The sequence below is a fragment of the Hyla sarda genome, chromosome 11 (assembly GCF_029499605.1).
Source record: "Hyla sarda isolate aHylSar1 chromosome 11, aHylSar1.hap1, whole genome shotgun sequence".
Lineage (NCBI taxonomy): Eukaryota > Metazoa > Chordata > Amphibia > Anura > Hylidae > Hyla > Hyla sarda.
The window spans coordinates 105,339,725-105,360,472 of NC_079199.1; the positions used below are offsets into that span (position 1 = coordinate 105,339,725).

Consider the following 20,748-nt stretch of genomic DNA (forward strand, 5'->3'; position numbering starts at 1 on the left):
TTTTACTTTCACAAAGTTGATCGCCGCATCTAAAGAGTTAATGCCGGACATCAGCCCGATCGGCGATGTCCAGCATTAGCCATGGGTCCTGGTTGCTTATAGCCACCGGGTATGATGCGCGCTCACCTGCTGAACGCGCATCATACCTCGGGAGCCGCATGTGGATGTTTATAAACGTCCATATGCCGCAAGGGGTTAAACGCCATAGATCTCCACTGTAAATGAATCCCATTGGTGTAATATAACTATGTGTTTGATCAATTCCGATATAGACCATGACCCAAAAAACGCGCCATGTGAACAATGTCAATATCCACAGATGCGTCTCTTGAAAATGACTTCAATGAAAACATCAATAAATATTAACTACCGTATATACTCGAGTAGAAGCAGAGTTTTTCAGTATGATTTTTCGTGCTGAAAACGCCCCCTTCGGCTTATACTAGAGTGAACTCTCCGCCTGTCGATCCCTTCTCAGTGGTCTTCAACCTGCGGACCTCCAGATGTTTCAAAACTACAACTCCCAGCATGCCCGGACAGCCATCGGCTGTCCGGGCATGCTGGGAGTTGTAGTTTTGAAACATCTGGAGGCCCGCAGGTTGAAGACCACTGCGGGCCTTCGTCATCATCCAGACCCCCCCTTTAGTTTTCTACTCACCTCCCCCCGGTGGGAAGGAAGGGTGAGCCGGTCCGGGCCATCTATGCTGCAGGGACCGTCCGGTGGGGAGGGTTAGTCGCTCCGGGCTGTCCATCTTCACCGGGAGGCCCTCTTCTCCGCTCCGGGCCGGCCCCGGCATAGTGACGTTGCCTTGACGACGACGCACAGGGACGTCCGTGTGCAGCAGACGTACCTGCGCATGAACGTCATTGTGCGTCATCGTCAAGGCAACGTCACTATACCGGGGCCGGCCCGGAGTGGAGAAGAGGGCCTCCCGGTGAAGATGGACAGCCCAGAACGACTAACCCTCCCCACCGGACGGTCCCTGCAGCATAGATGGCCCGGACCGGCTCACCCTTCCTTCCCACCGAGGGGAGGTGAGTAGAAAACTAAAAGGGGGGGGGGGGGGGTCTGGATGCTGGGAGTTGTAGTTTTGCAACATCTGGAGGTCCGCAGGTTGAAGGCCACTGAAAGGGATTGACAGGCGGGGGTGAAAATGACAGGGGTCTGGATGATGACGGGGGTCTGGATGATGGCAGGGGGGGGGGGGATGACGGGGGTCTGGATGATGGCAGAGGGGGATGATGACATGGGGGGATGATGTATCTCCCACCCTAGGCTTATAGTCGAGTCAATAACTTTTCCTGGGTTTTTGGGTCGGCTTATACTCGAGTATATACGGTAGATAATTTCTGTTCTGTCGAGTACTAATGTCCAATAAGCTCGACGAGCTGGGTATAGGCGACCAATACCACAGACTTCCAATGGGGATAAATGGCCTTGATGTATTTGAGTTGTATGTTTATACAGCCCAGACATAGACCGTGACATAAAAGACGCAACGTCTGAACAATGAAAAATGCTCACAGAGGCGTGTTTTACATTTTCTCGTAGTACAGCCGACATATTGAACATCGCAACTCTTACACATGACTAAATATACAATGTGTGTGGAATTGTAAATGACTTCTATTAAAAAAAATCTTAATCCTTCCAGTACTTATTAGCTGCTGAATACTACAGAGGAAATTCTTTACTTTTTGGAACACAGTGCTCTCTGCTGACATCACGAGCACAGTGCTCTCTGCTGACATCTCTGTCCATTTTGTGAACTGTCCAGAGCAGCATTTGTTTGCTATGGGGATTTTCTCCTACTCTCTGTTCCAAAAAGAAAATTATTTCTTCTGTAGTATTCAGCAGCTAATAAGTACTGGAAGGATTAAGATTTTTTAATAGAAGTCATTTACAAATCTGTTTAACTTTCTGGCATCAGTTGATTAAAACAAAATATCCACTGGAGTACCCCTTTAACATGTAACCACGTATTGTCTTTAACATTACTGAAAAAGTCACTTGGTGACGATTGTGAATAGACGGTGCGTCTCTTATGTCACGATTAGAGATGAGCGAACTTACAGTAATTTGATTTGTCACGAACTTCTCGGCTCGGCGGTTGCTGACTTTATCCTGCATAAATTAGTTCAGGTTTCAGGTCAGGTTTCAGGTGCTCCGGTGGCTGGAAAAGATGGATACAGTCCTAGGAGAGTCTCCAGCCACCGGAGCACCTGAAGGCTGAACTAATTTATACAGGATAACGTCATCAACCGCCGAGCCGAGAAGTTTGTGACGAATCGAATCACTGTAACTTCGCTCATCTCTAGTCACTTTCTATGTCTGGGCTGTCTAAACGTACAACTGAAATACATTAAGGCGATTTATCCACATTGGAAGTCTGTGGTATTGGTCACCTATACCCAGCTCGTCAAGGTGGAGACTGGTCTCGAATTTTGTTGAAAAGAGAAGCTTATTGGGTGTCCGTTGAGTGTGAATTACAGGAATGATCTAGTATATATTTATATAGAGGTTTTCACAGTGAACATGACTTTTTCCATAAATATTTTTAAACTTTGCTGAATTGGGTCTTGAGTACAGGGCCAGATTAAGGCTGTCTGGAAGACGGAGTACTTTATTATGATGGCCCCCCCCCGACAGTTCCCCCACATTAGGTGCAGTACAGTTCCCCCACGCATTAGGTTGGCAGTATCGTTCCCCCGGATTAGGTTGTAGTTCCCCCACATTAGGTTGGCAGTATAGTTCCCCCCACATTAGGTTGGCAGTATAGTTCCCCCCACATTAGGTTGGCAGTATAGTTCCCCCACATTAGGTTGGCAGTATAGTTCCCCCCACATTAGGTTGGCAGTATAGTTCCCCCACATTAGGTGCAGTACAGTTCCCTCACATTAGGTGCACTACAGTTCCCCACATTATGTGAACTACAGTTCCCCACATTAGGCGCTCTACAATTTTCCACATTAGGCACAGTATAGTTTTCCACATTAGGCACAGTATAGATCCCCCCACATTAGGCGCGGTATAATTTTCCACATTAGGCACAGCATAGTTCCCCCACATTAGGCGGATTATAGTTCCCCTCATTAGGTGCAGTATAGTTCCCACACATTAGGTGCAGTATAGTTCCCACACATTAGGTGCAGTATAGTTCCCTCACATTAGGTGCAGTATAGTTCCCCCACATCAGGTGCAGTATAGTTCCCCCCACATTAGGTGCAGTATAGTTCCCTCCACATTAGGTTGGCAGTATAGTTCCCTCCACATTAGGTAGGCAGTATAGTTCCCCCACATTAGGTACAGTATAGTTCCCACCACATTAGGTTGGCAGTATAGTTCCCTCACATTAGGTAGGCAGTATAGTTCCCCCACATTAGGTACAGTATAGTTCCCACCACATTAGGTTGGCAGTATAGTTCCCTCCACATTAGGTAGGCAGTATAGTTCCCCCACATTAGGTACAGTATAGTTCCCACCACATTAGGTTGGCAGTATAGTTCCCCTCATTAGGTGCAGTATAGTTCCCACACATTAGGTAGGCAGTATAGTTCCTCCACATTAGGTGCAGTATAGTTCCCACACATTAGGTGCAGTATAGTTCCCCCACATCAGGTGCAGTATAGTTCCCCCCCACATTAGGTGCAGTATAGTTCCCTCCACATTAGGTTGGCAGTATAGTTCCCCCACATTAGGTAGGTAGTATAGTTCCCCCACATTAGGTGCAGTATAGTTCCCCCACATTAGGTGCAGTATAGTTCCCCCACATTAGGTGCAGTATAGTTCCCCCCACATTAGGTGCAGTATAGTTTCCCCCCCCCCCCACATTAGGTACAGTATAGTTCCCCACATTAGGTGCAGTACAGTTCCCCTACAGACATACAGCCTTCAGCCATATACAGTGTATGGCTGGAGGCTGTATGCCTGTTTACTGCCCCACTTCAGTGTTCCGACCACTGCTCTACTGGTCTGGGGACCGTGGTCACGATCTACTGCTATGGCCTATGGGCCATAGCAGCAGGTCCCGGGACCGTAGAAGCGGAGGTCGGAACACTGAAGATGACGTGCCGCTGGTAACATACCATGCGCATCCTCCGCGATGCTCCGCTTTTCTCCTATGGGTGCATGCACGGGACGTCAGTGAGGTCCCTGCGTGTGCTACCTCCCTGCAATTTTAAAGTTAACGTGGGGGCAGCCACAAAGAGGTAACCGCTGGGACATCCTTGTGTCCTGAAAAGATTTTTCGGGACACAGGGATGTCCCGAATGTGACGGGAGCCCCCTGCGGGCACGGGGCCTAAAGCAGGCGATCCATGAGCGCCAATGATGATCCGGCCCTGCCTGTGTATATACAGTGAATATACAGTTTTTTCTGGTGTTTCTTGAAGTTATGTTGAACTATTCTTGAATACAATTGAAGTTTGTTTTCTTCTGGGATAATTTGTTACAAGTTCTTCCAGATGGAAGGAGCTCGTCCTGTAGCGGGTGAACACCTCAGTATATAAAATCCATGCAGAGGGTGAGGGTCTCATGCCATGACTAAGAACAATAATTGTTCGAAATGCGTCGGTTGGTGGGTTTTTAACTCACCAGAGCACATCATGTTTGTCTTTGTCCTTCTTGGATTTTAAAGCATTATGGAATAAAAATTAGAATTTTTTATCTGCTAATTTTTGTGGGTCTGGAGCCCTTGAATTTCATTTCTGGATTGCTAAATATCCAAGGATATGGCTTGGCGTCTCTCTTCCAAGCTCCCTGCTACAGGACACTCTCTCCATTCAGATTAGGCATGTGGTGAGCTGAAAGTTGTTCTGTAAATTATTTTGCCTGAGATAATCCCTCAGGCTCCTATGAGCTTGTTTGTCACCATTAATGCATGGTGGGGTTTGTAGTTCGCCATCGCTTCCACAGTCAGACCATTGCCCTCCTGAGCTCCGCCCATTATGTCATTTCTGGCAGATACCTTGACTTTTCCTGTCTTCCAGTGACCGATCCAGTCTGCGGCCTCCGATTCTCTTCCTCCAAATACATAGAGGGATCGCCCGTCTCTTCTACCAGGGTGGGCCCACAAGAGGGCAGCGCAGTGCCCAGAGCGTGACGCCGTGTGGGGCTCCTCCTCCTTGTACCTGAAGGAGAAGACATCACAGAGTGAGGAGATGACATGTAGGAAACATGGAGGCCGCTCATCCTAAGCCTCCTGATTCATGAACACAACATGGAGGCTGCTCATCCTGAGCCTCTTGATTCATGAACAGAACATAAAGGCCACTCATCCTGAGCCATGAGGTGGGGGGGGGGGGGCATTCATATGCCATTCAGGGTCTGTAGAAAGCCAGGGGTCACTTACGAGTATGTCTTGGCGCTGGCGTTGACCCGCAGGGTGTACACACTGGCGTACCGTCGTTGCGTGCGCACTCCTCCCTCCCGGCCCACCACACACAGCTCCTGCTCTGATACCTTGGTACAGGTGTGGGCGCTCAGCCCGGCCGGGGGTATACTGTGGGGCTCCTCTGCCCAAGGTGCCCACTCTCCTGTCTCCGTGTCATAGCTGAAGACTGAGGATAACCTACGGGAGCCATCCCATCCCCCGACCACGCACAGCCACCGGTCACCGAGCACCACCCCATCGTGGTGACTGCGCCTGAACACACCGGCCCCCCCCGGGACGCTCTCTGCCGCATTCTTCTCCGGGTCAAAGATCACAATGTCCTCCAAAGGGGGCGCTGCGGGGTCACTGGATTTCACACCACCATATAGATACAACCTGCCCCCTACGGGAGTACACGAGTGGTGGCCGCGGGCAAAGCGGAGATCCTGAGCCACGGGGGTCCACATCCACGGAGCCACACGAGACATCACTGCAGGGGGAGAGAAATGTGATCACCACTGATCCCTACTGAGACATCCTCACTAGTGGACGAATGTAGTGTACTGTATGGTGTCCAGTAGAGGGAGCTGTAGTGGGGGTGTAGTGTACTGTATGGTGTCCTGTAGAGGGAGCTGTAGTGGGGGGTGTAGTGTACTGTATGGTGTCCTGTAGAGGGAGCTGTAGTGGGGGTGTAGTGTACTGTGTGGTGTCCTGTAGAGGGAGCTGTAGTGGGGGTGTAGTGTACTGTGTGATGTCCTGTAGAGGGAGCTGTAGTGGGGGGTGTAGTGTACTGTATGGTGTCCAGTAGAGGGAGCTGTAGTGGGGGGTGTAGTGTACTGCATGGTGTCCTGTAGCGGGAGCTGTAGTGGGGGTGTAGTGTACTATATGGTGTCCTGTAGAGGGAGCTGTAGTGGGGGTGTAGTGTACTGTATGGTGTCCAGTAGAGGGAGCTGTAGTGGGGGGTGTAGTGTACTGCATGGTGTCCTGTAGAGGGAGCTGTAGTGGGGGTGTAGTGTACTGTGTGGTGTCCTGTAGAGGGAGCTGTAGTGGGGGTGTAGTGTACTGTGTGGTGTCCTGTAGAGGGAGCTGTAGTGGGGGTGTAGTGTACTGTATGATGTCCTGTAGAGGGAGCAGTAGTGGGGGGTGTAGTGTACTGTGTGGTGTCCTGTAGAGGGAGCTGTAGTGAGGGGTGTAGTGTACTGTATGGTGTCCTGTAGAGGGAGCTGTAGTGGGGGGTGTAGTGTACTGTATGGTGTCCAGTAGAGGGAGCTGTAGTGGGGGGTGTAGTGTACTGTATGGTGTCCTGTAGAGGGAGCTGTAGTGGGGGTGTAGTGTACTATATGGTGTCCTGTAGAGGGAGCTGTAGTGGGGGGTGTAGTGTACTGTGTGGTGTCCTGTAGAGGGAGCTGTAGTGAGGGTGTAGTGTACTGTGTGGTGTCCTGTAGAGGGAGCTGTAGTGGGGGTGAAGTGTACTATATGGTGTCCTGTAGAGGGAGCTGTAGTGGGGGGTGTAGTGTACTGTATGGTGTCCTGTAGAGGGAGCTGTAGTGGGGGGTGCAGTGTACTGTATGGTGTCCTGTAGAGGGAGCTGTAGTGGGGGTGTAGTGTACTGTGTGGTGTCCTGTAGAGGGAGCTGTAGTGGGGGGGTGTAGTGTACTGTATGATGTCCTGTAGAGGGAGCTGTAGTGGGGATGTAGTGTACTGTGTGGTGTCCTGTAGAGGGAGCTGTAGTGGGGGGTGTAGTGTACTGTGTGGTGTCCTGTAGAGGGAGCTGTAGTGGGGGTGTAGTGTACTGTATGGTGTCCTGTAGAGGGAGCTGTAGTGGGGGGTGTAGTGTACTGTATGATGTCCTGTAGAGGGAGCTGTAGTGGGGATGTAGTGTACTGTGTGATGTCCTGTAGAGGGAGCTGTAGTGGGGGGTGTAGTGTACTGCATGGTGTCCTGTAGAGGGAGCTGTAGTGAGGGTGTAGTGTACTGTGTGGTGTCCTGTAGAGGGAGCTGTAGTGGGGGTGTAGTGTACTGTATGGTGTCCTGTAGAGGGAGCTGTAGTGGGGGGGTGTAGTGTACTGTATGATGTCCTGTAGAGGGAGCTGTAGTGGGGATGTAGTGTACTGTGTGGTGTCCTGTAGAGGGAGCTGTAGTGGGGGGTGTAGTGTACTGTGTGGTGTCCTGTAGAGGGAGCTGTAGTGGGGGGTGTAGTGTACTGCATGGTGTCCTGTAGAGGGAGCTGTAGTGAGGGTGTAGTGTACTGTATGGTGTCCTGTAGAGGGAGCTGTAGTGGGGGTGTAGTGTACTGTATGGTGTCCAGTAGAGGGAGCTGTAGTGGGGGTGTAGTGTACTGTATGGTGTCCAGTAGAGGGAGCTGTAGTGGGGGGTGTAGTGTACTGCATGGTGTCCTGTAGAGGGAGCTGTAGTGGGGGTGTAGTGTACTGTGTGGTGTCCTGTAGAGGGAGCTGTAGTGGGGGGGTGTAGTGTACTGTGTGGTGTCCTGTAGAGGGAGCTGTAGTGGGGGTGTAGTGTACTGTATGGTGTCCAGTAGAGGGAGCTGTAGTGGGGGGTGTAGTGTACTGCATGGTGTCCTGTAGAGGGAGCTGTAGTGGGGGTGTAGTGTACTGTGTGGTGTCCTGTAGAGGGAGCTGTAGTGGGGGGTGTAGTGTACTGTATGATGTCCAGTAGAGGGAGCTGTAGTGGGGGTGTAGTGTACTGCATGGTGTCCTGTAGAGGGAGCTGTAGTGGGGGTGTAGTGTACTGTATGGTGTCCTGTAGAGGGAGCTGTAGTGGGGGTGTAGTGTACTGTGTGGTGTCCTGTAGAGGGAGCTGTAGTGGGGGTGTAGTGTACTGTGTGATGTCCTGTAGAGGGAGCTGTAGTGGGGGGTGTAGTGTACTGTATGGTGTCCTGTAGAGGGAGCTGTAGTGGGGGTGTAGTGTATTGTATGGTGTCCTGTAGAGGGAGCTGTAGTGAGGGTGTAGTGTACTGTATGGTGTCCTGTAGAGGGAGCTGTAATGGGGGGTGTAGTGTACTGTATGGTGTCCTGTAGAGGGAGCTGTAGTGGGGATGTAGTGTACTGTATGATGTCCTGTAGAGGGAGCTGTAGTGGGGGGTGTAGTGTACTGTATGGTGTCCTGTAGAGGGAGCTGTAGTGGGGGTGTAGTGTACTGCGTGATGTCCTGTAGAGGGAGCTGTAGTGGGGGGTGTAGTGTACTGTGTGGTGTCCTGTAGAGGGAGCTGTAGTGGGGGTGTAGTGTACTGCATGGTGTCCTGTAGAGGGAGCTGTAGTGGGGGGTGTAGTGTACTGTATGATGTCCTGTAGAGGGAGCTGTAGTGGGGGTGTAGTGTACTGTATGGTGTCCTGTAGAGGGAGCAGTAGTGGGGGGTGTAGTGTACTATATGGTGTCCTGTAGAGGGAGCTGTAGTGGGGGGTGTAGTGTACTGTGTGATGTCCTGTAGAGGGAGCTGTAGTGGGGGGTGTAGTGTACTGCATGGTGTCCTGTAGAGGGAGCTGTAGTGAGGGGTGTAGTGTACTGCATGGTGTCCTGTAGAGGGAGCTGTAGTGGGATGTAGTGTACTGTATGGTGTCCTGTAGAGGGAGCTGTAGTGGGGGGTGAAGTGTACTGTGTGGTGTCCTGTAGAGGGAGCTGTAGTGGGGGTGCAGTGTACTGTGTGATGTCCTGTAGAGGGAGCTGTAGTGGGGGGGTGTAGTGTACTGTATGATGTCCTGTAGAGGGAGCTGTAGTGGGGGGTGTAGTGTACTGTATGGTGTCCTGTAGAGGGAGCTGTAGTGGGGGTGTAGTGTACTGTGTGGTGTCCTGTAGAGGGAGCTGTAGTGGGGGGTGTAGTGTACTGTGTGGTGTCCAGTAGAGGGAGCTGTAGTGGGGGTGTAGTGTACTGTGTGGTGTCCTGTAGAGGAAGCTGTAGTGGGGGGTGTAGTGTACTGTATGGTGTCCTGTAGAGGGAGCTGTAGTGGGGGTGTAGTGTACTGTGTGGTGTCCTGTAGAGGGAGCTGTAGTGGGGGGTGTAGTGTACTGTGTGGTGTCCTGTAGAGGAAGCTGTAGTGGGGGGTGTAGTGTACTGTGTGGTGTCCTGTAGAGGGAGCTGTAGTGGGGGTGTAGTGTACTGTATGGTGTCCTGTAGAGGGAGCTGTAGTGAGGGTGTAGTGTACTGTATGGTGTCCTGTAGAGGAAGCTGTAGTGGGGGGTGTAGTGTACTGTATGGTGTCCTGTAGAGGGAGCTGTAGTGGGGGGTGTAGTGTACTGTATGGTGTCCTGTAGAGGGAGCTGTAGTGGGGGTGTAGTGTACTGTGTGGTGTCCTGTAGAGGGAGCTGTAGTGGGGGTGTAGTGTACTGTATGGTGTCCTGTAGAGGGAGCTGTAGTGGGGGTGTAGTGTACTGTGTGGTGTCCTGTAGAGGGAGCTGTAGTGGGGGTGTAGTGTACTGTATGGTGTCCTGTAGAGGGAGCTGTAGTGAGGGGTGTAGTGTACTGTATGGTGTCCTGTAGAGGGAGCTGTAGTGGGGGGTGTAGTGTACTGTATGGTGTCCTGTAGAGGGAGCTGTAGTGGGGGGTGTATTGTACTGTGTGGTGTCCTGTAGAGGGAGCTGTAGTGGGGGTGTAGTGTACTGTATGGTGTCCTGTAGAGGGAGCTGTAGTGGGGGTGTAGTGTACTGTGTGGTGTCCTGTAGAGGGAGCTGTAGTGGGGGGTGTAGTGTACTGTGTGATGTCCTGTAGAGGGAGCTGTAGTGGGGGTGTAGTGTACTGTTTGGTGTCCTGTAGAGGGAGCTGTAGTGGGGGTGTAGTGTACTGTGTGATGTCCTGTAGAGGGAGCTGTAATGGGGGTGCAGTGTACTGTATGGTGTCCTGTAGAGGGAGCAGTAGTGGGGGGTGTAGTGTACTGTATGGTGTCCTGTAGAGGGAGCTGTAGTGGGGGGTGTAGTGTACTGTATGGTGTCCTGTAGAGGGAGCTGTAGTGGGGGGTGTAGTGTACTGTGTGATGTCCTGTAGAGGGAGCTGTAGTGGGGGTGTAGTGTACTGTGTGGTGTCCTGTAGAGGGAGCTGTAGTGGGGGGTGTAGTGTACTGTATGATGTCCTGTAGAGGGAGCTGTAGTGGGGGTGTAGTGTACTGCATGGTGTCCTGTAGAGGGAGCTGTAGTGGGGGTGTAGTGTACTGTATGGTGTCCTGTAGAGGGAGCTGTAGTGGGGGTGTAGTGTACTGTGTGGTGTCCTGTAGAGGGAGCTGTAGTGGGGGTGTAGTGTACTGTGTGATGTCCTGTAGAGGGAGCTGTAGTGGGGGGTGTAGTGTACTGTATGGTGTCCTGTAGAGGGAGCTGTAGTGGGGGTGTAGTGTATTGTATGGTGTCCTGTAGAGGGAGCTGTAGTGAGGGTGTAGTGTACTGTATGGTGTCCTGTAGAGGGAGCTGTAGTGGGGATGTAGTGTACTGTGTGATGTCCTGTAGAGGGAGCTGTAGTGGGGGGTGTAGTGTACTATGTGGTGTCCTGTAGAGGGAGCTGTAGTGGGGGGTGTAGTGTACTGTGTGGTGTCCTGTAGAGGGAGCTGTAGTGGGGGTGTAGTGTACTGTATGGTGTCCAGTAGAGGGAGCTGTAGTGGGGGTGTAGTGTACTGTGTGGTGTCCTGTAGAGGGAGCTGTAGTGGGGGTGTAGTGTACTGTGTGGTGTCCTGTAGAGGGAGCTGTAGTGGGGGTGTAGTGTACTGTATGATGTCCTGTAGAGGGAGCTGTAGTGGGGGTGTAGTGTACTGCATGGTGTCCTGTAGAGGGAGCTGTAGTGGGGGTGTAGTGTACTGTATGGTGTCCTGTAGAGGGAGCTGTAGTGGGGGTGCAGTGTACTGTATGATGTCCTGTAGAGGGAGCTGTAGTGGGGGGTGTAGTGTACTGTATGGTGTCCTGTAGAGGGAGCTGTAGTGGGGGTGTAGTGTACTGTGTGATGTCCTGTAGAGGGAGCTGTAGTGGGGGTGTAGTGTACTGTATGGTGTCCTGTAGAGGGAGCTGTAGTGGGGGGTGTAGTGTACTGTATGGTGTCCTGTAGAGGGAGCTGTAGTGGGGGGTGTAGTGTACTGTGTGGTGTCCTGTAGAGGGAGCTGTAGTGGGGGTGTAGTGTATTGTATGGTGTCCTGTAGAGGGAGCTGTAGTGAGGGTGTAGTGTACTGTATGGTGTCCTGTAGAGGGAGATGTAATGGGGGGTGTAGTGTACTGTATGGTGTCCTGTAGAGGGAGCTGTAGTGGGGGTGTAGTGTACTGTGTGGTGTCCTGTAGAGGGAGCTGTAGTGGGGGGTGTAGTGTACTGTATGGTGTCCTGTAGAGGGAGCTGTAGTGGGGGGTGTAGTGTACTGCATGGTGTCCTGTAGAGGGAGCTGTAGTGGGGGTGTAGTGTACTGTATGATGTCCTGTAGAGGGAGCTGTAGTGAGGGGTGTAGTGTACTGCATGGTGTCCTGTAGAGGGAGCTGTAGTGGGGGGTGTATTGTACTGTGTGGTGTCCTGTAGAGGGAGCTGTAGTGGGGGTGTAGTGTACTGTATGGTGTCCTGTAGAGGGAGCTGTAGTGGGGGTGTAGTGTACTGTGTGGTGTCCTGTAGAGGGAGCTGTAGTGGGGGGTGTAGTGTACTGTGTGATGTCCTGTAGAGGGAGCTGTAGTGGGGGTGTAGTGTACTGTTTGGTGTCCTGTAGAGGGAGCTGTAGTGGGGGTGTAGTGTACTGTGTGATGTCCTGTAGAGGGAGCTGTAATGGGGGTGCAGTGTACTGTATGGTGTCCTGTAGAGGGAGCAGTAGTGGGGGGTGTAGTGTACTGTATGGTGTCCTGTAGAGGGAGCTGTAGTGGGGGGTGTAGTGTACTGTATGGTGTCCTGTAGAGGGAGCTGTAGTGGGGGTGTAGTGTACTGTGTGGTGTCCTGTAGAGGGAGCTGTAGTGGGGATGTAGTGTACTATGTGGTGTCCTGTAGAGGGAGCTGTAGTGGGGGGTGTAGTGTACTGTGTGGTGTCCTGTAGAGGGAGCTGTAGTGGGGGTGTAGTGTACTGTATGGTGTCCAGTAGAGGGAGCTGTAGTGGGGGTGTAGTGTACTGTGTGGTGTCCTGTAGAGGGAGCTGTAGTGGGGGTGTAGTGTACTGTGTGGTGTCCTGTAGAGGGAGCTGTAGTGGGGGTGTAGTGTACTGTATGATGTCCTGTAGAGGGAGCTGTAGTGGGGGTGTAGTGTACTGCATGGTGTCCTGTAGAGGGAGCTGTAGTGGGGGTGTAGTGTACTGTATGGTGTCCTGTAGAGGGAGCTGTAGTGGGGGTGCAGTGTACTGTATGATGTCCTGTAGAGGGAGCTGTAGTGGGGGGTGTAGTGTACTGTATGGTGTCCTGTAGAGGGAGCTGTAGTGGGGGTGTAGTGTACTGTGTGATGTCCTGTAGAGGGAGCTGTAGTGGGGGTGTAGTGTACTGTATGGTGTCCTGTAGAGGGAGCTGTAGTGGGGGGTGTAGTGTACTGTATGGTGTCCTGTAGAGGGAGCTGTAGTGGGGGGTGTAGTGTACTGTGTGGTGTCCTGTAGAGGGAGCTGTAGTGGGGGTGTAGTGTATTGTATGGTGTCCTGTAGAGGGAGCTGTAGTGAGGGTGTAGTGTACTGTATGGTGTCCTGTAGAGGGAGATGTAATGGGGGGTGTAGTGTACTGTATGGTGTCCTGTAGAGGGAGCTGTAGTGGGGGTGTAGTGTACTGTGTGGTGTCCTGTAGAGGGAGCTGTAGTGGGGGGTGTAGTGTACTGTATGATGTCCTGTAGAGGGAGCTGTAGTGGGGGGTGTAGTGTACTGCATGGTGTCCTGTAGAGGGAGCTGTAGTGGGGGTGTAGTGTACTGTATGATGTCCTGTAGAGGGAGCTGTAGTGAGGGGTGTAGTGTACTGCATGGTGTCCTGTAGAGGGAGCTGTAGTGGGGATGTAGTGTACTGTATGGTGTCCTGTAGAGGGAGCTGTAGTGAGGATGTAGTGTACTGTATGGTGTCCTGTAGAGGGAGCTGTAGTGGGGGGTGTAGTGTACTGTATGGTGTCCTGTAGAGGGAGCTGTAGTGGGGGATGTAGTGTACTGTATGGTGTCCTGTAGAGGGAGCTGTAGTGGGGGGTGTAGTGTACTGTGTGGTGTCCTGTAGAGGGAGCTGTAGTGGGGGTGTAGTGTACTGTGTGGTGTCCTGTAGAGGGAGCTGTAGTGGGGGATGTAGTGTACTGTATGGTGTCCTGTAGAGGGAGCTGTAGTGGGGGGTGTAGTGTACTGTATGGTGTCCTGTAGAGGGAGCAGTAGTGGGGGGTGTAGTGTACTATATGGTGTCCTGTAGAGGGAGCTGTAGTGGGGGGTGTAGTGTACTGTGTGATGTCCTGTAGAGGGAGCTGTAGTGGGGGGTGTAGTGTACTGCATGGTGTCCTGTAGAGGGAGCTGTAGTGAGGGGTGTAGTGTACTGCATGGTGTCCTGTAGAGGGAGCTGTAGTGGGATGTAGTGTACTGTATGGTGTCCTGTAGAGGGAGCTGTAGTGGGGGGTGAAGTGTACTGTGTGGTGTCCTGTAGAGGGAGCTGTAGTGGGGGTGCAGTGTACTGTGTGATGTCCTGTAGAGGGAGCTGTAGTGGGGGGGTGTAGTGTACTGTATGATGTCCTGTAGTGGGAGCTGTAGTGGGGGGTGTAGTGTACTGTATGGTGTCCTGTAGAGGGAGCTGTAGTGGGGGTGTAGTGTACTGTGTGGTGTCCTGTAGAGGGAGCTGTAGTGGGGGGTGTAGTGTACTGTGTGGTGTCCTGTAGAGGAAGCTGTAGTGGGGGGTGTAGTGTACTGTGTGGTGTCCTGTAGAGGGAGCTGTAGTGGGGGTGTAGTGTACTGTGTGGTGTCCTGTAGAGGGAGCTGTAGTGGGGGGTGTAGTGTACTGTATGGTGTCCTGTAGAGGGAGCTGTAGTGGGGGGTGTAGTGTACTGTATGGTGTCCTGTAGAGGGAGCTGTAGTGGGGGTGTAGTGTACTGTGTGGTGTCCTGTAGAGGGAGCTGTAGTGGGGGTGTAGTGTACTGTATGGTGTCCTGTAGAGGGAGCTGTAGTGGGGGTGTAGTGTACTGTGTGGTGTCCTGTAGAGGGAGCTGTAGTGGGGGTGTAGTGTACTGTATGGTGTCCTGTAGAGGGAGCTGTAGTGAGGGGTGTAGTGTACTGTATGGTGTCCTGTAGAGGGAGCTGTAGTGGGGGGTGTAGTGTACTGTATGGTGTCCTGTAGAGGGAGCTGTAGTGGGGGGTGTATTGTACTGTGTGGTGTCCTGTAGAGGGAGCTGTAGTGGGGGTGTAGTGTACTGTATGGTGTCCTGTAGAGGGAGCTGTAGTGGGGGTGTAGTGTACTGTGTGGTGTCCTGTAGAGGGAGCTGTAGTGGGGGGTGTAGTGTACTGTGTGATGTCCTGTAGAGGGAGCTGTAGTGGGGGTGTAGTGTACTGTATGGTGTCCTGTAGAGGGAGCTGTAGTGGGGGTGTAGTGTACTGTGTGATGTCCTGTAGAGGGAGCTGTAATGGGGGTGCAGTGTACTGTATGGTGTCCTGTAGAGGGAGCAGTAGTGGGGGGTGTAGTGTACTGTGTGGTGTCCTGTAGAGGGAGATGTAGTGGGGGTGTAGTGTACTGTATGATGTCCTGTAGAGGGAGCTGTAGTGAGGGTGTAGTGTACTGTATGGTGTCCTGTAGAGGGAGCTGTAGTGGGGATGTAGTGTACTATGTGGTGTCCTGTAGAGGGAGCTGTAGTGAGGGGTGTAGTGTACTGTATGATGTCCTGTAGAGGGAGCTGTAGTGGGGGGTGTAGTGTACTGCATGGTGTCCTGTAGAGGGAGCTGTAGTGAGGGTGTAGTGTACTGTGTGGTGTCCTGTAGAGGGAGCTGTAGTGGAGGTGTAGTGTACTGTGTGGTGTCCTGTAGAGGGAGCTGTAGTGGGATGTAGTGTACTGTATGGTGTCCTGTAGAGGGAGCTGTAGTGGGGGGTGTAGTGTACTGTATGGTGTCCTGTAGAGGGAGCTGTAGTGGGGGTGTAGTGTACTGCATGGTGTCCTGTAGAGGGAGCTGTAGTGGGGGGTGTAGTGTACTGTGTGGTGTCCTGTAGAGGGAGCTGTAGTGAGGGTGTAGTGTACTGTGTGGTGTCCTGTAGAGGGAGCTGTAGTGGGGGTGAAGTGTACTATATGGTGTCCTGTAGAGGGAGCTGTAGTGGGGGGTGTAGTGTACTGTATGGTGTCCTGTAGAGGGAGCTGTAGTGGGGGGTGCAGTGTACTGTATGGTGTCCTGTAGAGGGAGCTGTAGTGGGGATGTAGTGTACTGTATGGTGTCCTGTAGAGGGAGCTGTAGTGGGGGGTGTAGTGTACTGTATGATGTCCTGTAGAGGGAGCTGTAGTGGGGGGTGTAGTGTACTGTGTGGTGTCCTGTAGAGGGAGCTGTAGTGGGGGTGTAGTGTACTGTGTGGTGTCCTGTAGAGGGAGCTGTAGTGGGGGGTGTAGTGTACTGTGTGGTGTCCTGTAGAGGGAGCTGTAGTGGGGGTGTAGTGTACTGTGTGGTGTCCTGTAGAGGGAGCTGTAGTGGGGGGTGTAGTGTACTGTGTGGTGTCCTGTAGAGGGAGCTGTAGTGGGGGTGTAGTGTACTGTATGGTGTCCTGTAGAGGGAGCTGTAGTGGGGGGTGTAGTGTACTGTATGATGTCCTGTAGAGGGAGCTGTAGTGGGGATGTAGTGTACTGTGTGATGTCCTGTAGAGGGAGCTGTAGTGGGGGGTGTAGTGTACTGTGTGGTGTCCTGTAGAGGGAGCTGTAGTGGGGGGTGTAGTGTACTGCATGGTGTCCTGTAGAGGGAGCTGTAGTGAGGGTGTAGTGTACTGTATGGTGTCCTGTAGAGGGAGCTGTAGTGGGGGTGTAGTGTACTGTATGGTGTCCAGTAGAGGGAGCTGTAGTGGGGGTGTAGTGTACTGTATGGTGTCCAGTAGAGGGAGCTGTAGTGGGGGGTGTAGTGTACTGCATGGTGTCCTGTAGAGGGAGCTGTAGTGGGGGTGTAGTGTACTGTGTGGTGTCCTGTAGAGGGAGCTGTAGTGGGGGGGTGTAGTGTACTGTGTGGTGTCCTGTAGAGGGAGCTGTAGTGGGGGTGTAGTGTACTGTATGGTGTCCAGTAGAGGGAGCTGTAGTGGGGGGTGTAGTGTACTGCATGGTGTCCTGTAGAGGGAGCTGTAGTGGGGGTGTAGTGTACTGTGTGGTGTCCTGTAGAGGGAGCTGTAGTGGGGGGTGTAGTGTACTGTATGATGTCCTGTAGAGGGAGCTGTAGTGGGGGTGTAGTGTACTGCATGGTGTCCTGTAGAGGGAGCTGTAGTGGGGGTGTAGTGTACTGTATGGTGTCCTGTAGAGGGAGCTGTAGTGGGGGGTGTAGTGTACTATGTGGTGTCCTGTAGAGGGAGCTGTAGTGAGGGGTGTAGTGTACTGTATGATGTCCTGTAGAGGGAGCTGTAGTGGGGGGTGTAGTGTACTGCATGGTGTCCTGTAGAGGGAGCTGTAGTGAGGGTGTAGTGTACTGTGTGGTGTCCTGTAGAGGGAGCTGTAGTGGAGGTGTAGTGTACTGTGTGGTGTCCTGTAGAGGGAGCTGTAGTGGGATGTAGTGTACTGTATGGTGTCCTGTAGAGGGAGCTGTAGTGGGGGGTGTAGTGTACTGTATGGTGTCCTGTAGAGGGAGCTGTAGTGGGGGTGTAGTGTACTGCATGGTGTCCTGTAGAGGGAGCTGTAGTGGGGGTGTAGTGTACTATATGGTGTCCTGTAGAGGGAGCTGTAGTGGGGGGTGTAGTGTACTGTGTGGTGTCCTGTAGAGGGAGCTGTAGTGAGGGTGTAGTGTACTGTGTGGTGTCCTGTAGAGGGAGCTGTAGTGGGGGTGAAGTGTACTATATGGTGTCCTGTAGAGGGAGCTGTAGTGGGGGTGTAGTGTACTGTATGGTGTCCTGTAGAGGGAGCTGTAGTGGGGGGTGTAGTGTACTGTATGATGTCCTGTAGAGGGAGCTGTAGTGGGGATGTAGTGTACTGTGTGATGTCCTGTAGAGGGAGCTGTAGTGGGGGGTGTAGTGTACTGTGTGGTGTCCTGTAGAGGGAGCTGTAGTGGGGGGTGTAGTGTACTGCATGGTGTCCTGTAGAGGGAGCTGTAGTGAGGGTGTAGTGTACTGTATGGTGTCCTGTAGAGGGAGCTGTAGTGGGGGTGTAGTGTACTGTATGGTGTCCAGTAGAGGGAGCTGTAGTGGGGGTGTAGTGTACTGTATGGTGTCCAGTAGAGGGAGCTGTAGTGGGGGGTGTAGTGTACTGCATGGTGTCCTGTAGAGGGAGCTGTAGTGGGGGTGTAGTGTACTGTGTGGTGTCCTGTAGAGGGAGCTGTAGTGGGGGGGTGTAGTGTACTGTGTGGTGTCCTGTAGAGGGAGCTGTAGTGGGGGTGTAGTGTACTGTATGGTGTCCAGTAGAGGGAGCTGTAGTGGGGGGTGTAGTGTACTGCATGGTGTCCTGTAGAGGGAGCTGTAGTGGGGGTGTAGTGTACTGTGTGGTGTCCTGTAGAGGGAGCTGTAGTGGGGGGTGTAGTGTACTGTATGATGTCCTGTAGAGGGAGCTGTAGTGGGGGTGTAGTGTACTGCATGGTGTCCTGTAGAGGGAGCTGTAGTGGGGGTGTAGTGTACTGTATGGTGTCCTGTAGAGGGAGCTGTAGTGGGGGTGTAGTGTACTGTGTGGTGTCCTGTAGAGGGAGCTGTAGTGGGGGTGTAGTGTACTGTGTGATGTCCTGTAGAGGGAGCTGTAGTGGGGGGTGTAGTGTACTGTATGGTGTCCTGTAGAGGGAGCTGTAGTGGGGGTGTAGTGTATTGTATGGTGTCCTGTAGAGGGAGCTGTAGTGAGGGTGTAGTGTACTGTATGGTGTCCTGTAGAGGGAGCTGTAATGGGGGGTGTAGTGTACTGTATGGTGTCCTGTAGAGGGAGCTGTAGTGGGGGTGTAGTGTACTGTGTGGTGTCCTGTAGAGGGAGCTGTAGTGGGGGGGTGTAGTGTACTGTATGATGTCCTGTAGAGGGAGCTGTAGTGGGGGGGTGTAGTGTACTGTATGATGTCCTGTAGAGGGAGCTGTAGTGGGATGTAGTGTACTGTGTGGTGTCCTGTAGAGGGAGCTGTAGTGGGGGGTGTAGTGTACTGTATGGTGTCCTGTAGAGGGAGCTGTAGTGGGGGTGTAGTGTACTGTATGATGTCCTGTAGAGGGAGCTGTAGTGGGGGTGTAGTGTACTGTATGGTGTCCTGTAGAGGGAGCAGTAGTGGGGGGTGTAGTGTACTATATGGTGTCCTGTAGAGGGAGCTGTAGTGGGGGGTGTAGTGTACTGTGTGATGTCCTGTAGAGGGAGCTGTAGTGGGGGGTGTAGTGTACTGTATGGTGTCCTGTAGAGGGAGCTGTAGTGAGGGGTGTAGTGTACTGCATGGTGTCCTGTAGAGGGAGCTGTAGTGGGATGTAGTGTACTGTATGGTGTCCTGTAGAGGGAGCTGTAGTGGGGGGTGAAGTGTACTGTGTGGTGTCCTGTAGAGGGAGCTGTAGTGGGGGGTGTAGTGTACTGTATGGTGTCCTGTAGAGGGAGCTGTAGTGGGGATGTAGTGTACTGTATGATGTCCTGTAGAGGGAGCTGTAGTGGGGGGTGTAGTGTACTGCATGGTGTCCTGTAGAGGGAGCTGTAGTGAGGGTGTAGTGTACTGTGTGGTGTCCTGTAGAGGGAGCTGTAGTGGAGGTGTAGTGTACTGTGTGGTGTCCTGTAGAGGGAGCTGTAGTGGGGGTGTAGTGTACTGTGTGGTGTCCTGTAGAGGGAGCTGTAGTGGAGGTGTAGTGTACTGTATGGTGTCCTGTAGAGGGAGCTGTAGTGGGGGTGTAGTGTACTGTGTGGTGTCCTGTAGAGGGAGCTGTAGTGGGGGGTGTAGTGTACTGTATGGTGTCCTGTAGAGGGAGCTGTAGTGGGGGTGTAGTGTACTGTGTGGTGTCCTGTAGAGGGAGCTGTAGTGGGGGGTGTAGTGTACTGTGTGGTGTCCTGTAGAGGAAGCTGTAGAGGGGGGTGTAGTGTACTGTGTGGTGTCCTGTAGAGGGAGCTGTAGTGGGGGTGTAGTGTACTGTGTGGTGTCCTGTAGAGGGAGCTGTAGTGGGGGGTGTAGTGTACTGTATGGTGTCCTGTAGAGGGAGCTGTAGTGGGGGGTGTAGTGTACTGTATGGTGTCCTGTAGAGGGAGCTGTAGTGGGGGTGTAGTGTACTGTGTGGTGTCCTGTAGAGGGAGCTGTAGTGGGGGTGTAGTGTACTGTATGGTGTCCTGTAGAGGGAGCTGTAGTGGGGGTGTAGTGTACTGTGTGGTGTCCTGTAGAGGGAGCTGTAGTGGGGGTGTAGTGTACTGTGTGGTGTCCTGTAGAGGGAGCTGTAGTGAGGGGTGTAGTGTACTGTATGGTGTCCTGTAGAGGGAGCTGTAGTGGGGGGTGTAGTGTACTGTATGGTGTCCTGTAGAGGGAGCTGTAGTGGGGGGTGTATTGTACTGTGTGGTGTCCTGTAGAGGGAGCTGTAGTGGGGGTGTAGTGTACTGTATGGTGTCCTGTAGAGGGAGCTGTAGTGGGGGTGTAGTGTACTGTGTGGTGTCCTGTAGAGGGAGCTGTAGTGGGGGGTGTAGTGTACTGTGTGATGTCCTGTAGAGGGAGCTGTAGTGGGGGTGTAGTGTACTGTATGGTGTCCTGTAGAGGGAGCTGTAGTGGGGGTGTAGTGTACTGTGTGATGTCCTATAGAGGGAGCTGTAATGGGGGTGCAGTGTACTGTATGGTGTCCTGTAGAGGGAGCTGTAGTGGGGGTGTAGTGTACTGTGTGGTGTCCTGTAGAGGGAGCAGTAGTGGGGGGTGTAGTGTACTGTGTGGTGTCCTGTAGAGGGAGCTGTAGTGGGGGTGTAGTGTACTGTATGATGTCCTGTAGAGGGAGCTGTAGTGAGGGTGTAGTGTACTGTATGGTGTCCTGTAGAGGGAGCTGTAGTGGGGATGTAGTGTACTGTGTGGTGTCCTGTAGAGGGAGCTGTAGTGGGGGGTGTAGTGTACTGTATGGTGTCCTGTAGAGGGAGCTGTAGTGGGGATGTAGTGTACTGTATGATGTCCTGTAGAGGGAGCTGTAGTGGGGGGTGTAGTGTACTGCATGGTGTCCTGTAGAGGGAGCTGTAGTGAGGGTGTAGTGTACTGTGTGGTGTCCTGTAGAGGGAGCTGTAGTGGAGGTGTAGTGTACTGTGTGGTGTCCTGTAGAGGGAGCTGTAGTGGGGGTGTAGTGTACTGTGTGGTGTCCTGTAGAGGGAGCTGTAGTGGAGGTGTAGTGTACTGTATGGTGTCCTGTAGAGGGAGCTGTAGTGGGGGTGTAGT

The 20,748-nt window shown here is 52.7% G+C and overlaps 1 protein-coding gene across 2 annotated transcripts in view; it reads right to left on the minus strand.

The window, feature by feature from the left end:
* KLHDC9 (kelch domain containing 9) overlaps nt 1–20,748 on the minus strand; it is an 82,132-nt gene that overhangs the window by 5,800 nt on the left and 55,584 nt on the right. Inside the window, exons 2-3 of one of the 2 annotated variants that reach the window (XM_056545518.1) lie at nt 5,351–5,861; nt 4,967–5,129 (exon numbers count right to left, since the gene is read on the minus strand). In XM_056545518.1, the coding sequence (XP_056401493.1) occupies nt 4,967–5,129; nt 5,351–5,859 (672 nt within the window). In that variant the 5' untranslated portion in view covers nt 5,860–5,861. The remainder of the gene's footprint in view (nt 1–4,966; nt 5,130–5,350; nt 5,862–20,748) is intronic. The other variant, XM_056545519.1, reaches the window with a different exon arrangement.